General features: G+C 43.0%; 2 protein-coding genes across 2 annotated transcripts in view; one reads left to right on the forward strand and one right to left on the reverse strand.

The window, feature by feature from the left end:
• Positions 1-585, forward strand: part of LOC113820668 (uncharacterized) — a 2,063-nt gene extending 1,478 nt beyond the window's left edge. The window contains exon 3 of the mRNA XM_027373011.2: positions 1-585. This exon is cut by the window's left edge and continues 179 nt beyond it. Coding sequence (XP_027228812.1) covers positions 1-76 — 76 coding nt within the window. The 3' untranslated portion in view covers positions 77-585.
• Positions 1-2,500, reverse strand: part of LOC113820667 (carbohydrate sulfotransferase 11) — a 55,397-nt gene that overhangs the window by 43,138 nt on the left and 9,759 nt on the right. The window lies entirely within an intron of this gene.

Here is a 2,500-nt window from a genome sequence, read left to right on the forward strand (position 1 = left end):
CACCCTCACCAGAGCCTCAACAGACACCAGCGAGTACTCCTTTTCAGCCAAAGGCAAAGAGGAGGAGGACTGCTGATCCTCTTAATGAACAGTGTCTAGAGGCAGTTAAAGTATTGACAAATGTGTTAAACCAGGACACCGAGGACGATTTTTGTTCCCGTTTCGTAAAATACATAGAGAGTTGGATGAGAGGATTTCATCCTGATGTAAGGCGAATAGTGGTAAACAAAGTGAATTTGGTGATAGCTGAAATTGCTGATAAGTATGGTGCTAAACTGTAAAGTGGTAAAGATGATTTGTTACTGTGATGATGCACAGCTTCCCAGGTATTCTTCTCTGACTTAATTATTACAAATGCTATAGAAAAAAAAAACAACCTTGCTGTTATATAAACTGGCAATACCAACGCTAAATGAGTAGAGCAATATCTGTATCTGTCGGCATTTTGACAATACACTCCAAAGTGCATTTGGGCAAGAATAAGCTTGAGATGTTTCCTTTGACAACAAATGGCGATAAATAAAAAAATTGATCCGATTCTTTGTTTAACAGTGATGGAAAACAAATAAAAATTGGTTTGGACTGTCTCTTTGGTTTGAGTTAACAATAATATATTAATATATAATTGTTTTTATTGGTTCCTATCTATACAGTAAATATATATCTAACATGATGGATATAATCAAATAAATATATTCTTTTTTCTACATGTGCTTAAATAGTGTTTTAGCTCTGACGATTATTTAAGCAATCTCGCTGTGTCTAGTTCTGTTTACATGTTACGTGATTGGCCGAAGGAATCTAAAAGATTATGTATAGTGCTCGCTGATTGGTTGAAATGCTTTACCAGAGCCCTCTGTTGGCTACCATTAGAATGAGTCGATTTACGATTGTAACTCAGTATATCCAAATTACCATTTCTTCATGAATCCCGCTTTGCCATGACTGGTGAACGCAATGGTAAATGACCGCTGGTAAATGCGTTACGATCGTATGTTAGTGAATCCGGCCCCTGATAGGCAGGGTCATCCACTGGGAAACGAGCTATGTGCCTGTATAGCCTAAGTTAGTGGTCATGGATTATGTAAGTATCAGGTCTCATGCCAGTCTCACCGTGTAGCCGTCGATTGGACACATGGTCTTGCCAACTTGTGCCTCATGATCCAGCACAGGGACTTATGACAAAAGGCATCGAAACATGACTCTGAGGTACTAGATAGTGTACAGGTTTGGCTGCCATTGAGCTAAACTGGCAGTAACTAGGCCTTAAAGACACATAACTTAGTCCTGTATTTGTACTGGTACCTCCAAATGCTGTTGTTGACTGAGTTCAGGCTCCTACTGTCAGACAAATCAGTTCAGCAGGGATACTCCAAATGCCCACTGCCTTCTCACCCTTCAGCTTGAAGATCGCCTCCCTGACCTCAGGCAGATTAGGAGCTTCCTCACTAATGGGTAGGTCTGGCACAGGGATTGCGAACCATTAGCGTCCAAACTAACTGCTGTAGGATCTACCTGAAACAGTTGCTCAAAATACTCGGCCCAATGTTCATGAACCCAACATGGTCTGAGATGATCCATCCATCCACCGAGCAGACTGCAGTCATCTGCAAGGAGGGCTTGGACTTCAATTTCTCAGGACCTGGTAGGCAGGACGGTCATTTACTAAGAAACAACCTTCATCCTCCTCAGTAAGATTCCTGATGAAGTGATTCTTATCTCTTCTCAACAGTGGCCGAATCTTATGCACCAAGGAACGGTGCATATCCCAGTTGCCATTCAGATGAGTCATGTGACATGCATCTGTAGCCTCCAGTGAGATGTAATTCTGCCTTAACCTCAGCGGTACACGAATGGATTCCTGGGCTGTATTAAGTATTTCATGCTTAAAGGAGTCCCACATAGCACTGTAAACCGATCAGAAACTACTGCTGCAGACCCCTGTGCAAACTCTTCTTCCCAAAATCCAAGTGGAACACCCTGGTAGAGATGGTGGGTCCTGTAGGGTTACCACAATCAATCTATGGTCAGTACCACAGACCTCTGCACTCTGGTAAACCCTGCAGTTCTGGAGGATCCTAACAAGGATGTGATCGATCTCCTAGGCCACAGTACCAGTTTCGCTATAACAATTCCAGCAATGCAGGAACCTAGAAAAATCTCGGAGAAGGAAGCTATTATCGCCACTGTGACTCTGTCTCATGGCCCGCTGTATCACAGCTGGATACAGCATTGAAGTCCTCCAGTACAAAGCTGGGAGCATTTGTCTGCCACAGAAGTGAGTTTGGTGTAGAACGCCTCTTTCTTATCGAGTTTACAAACATTGGTAGAGTTATACGATAAAAGTCACAAAGCCAAAAGCATGCTTCATTCTGTGCCATAATATGCCCAACAACCAGAGACCCCTCTACTACCGAAGATTGAAGTCAGCTGGAGATGGCTATGGTTACCTTCTGGAGATGGTGACCATCGCCCTGACCCGACCAGTGGTAAGTATACC

This window comes from Penaeus vannamei, chromosome 17, assembly GCF_042767895.1.
Source record: "Penaeus vannamei isolate JL-2024 chromosome 17, ASM4276789v1, whole genome shotgun sequence".
NCBI classification, from domain to species: domain Eukaryota; kingdom Metazoa; phylum Arthropoda; class Malacostraca; order Decapoda; family Penaeidae; genus Penaeus; species Penaeus vannamei.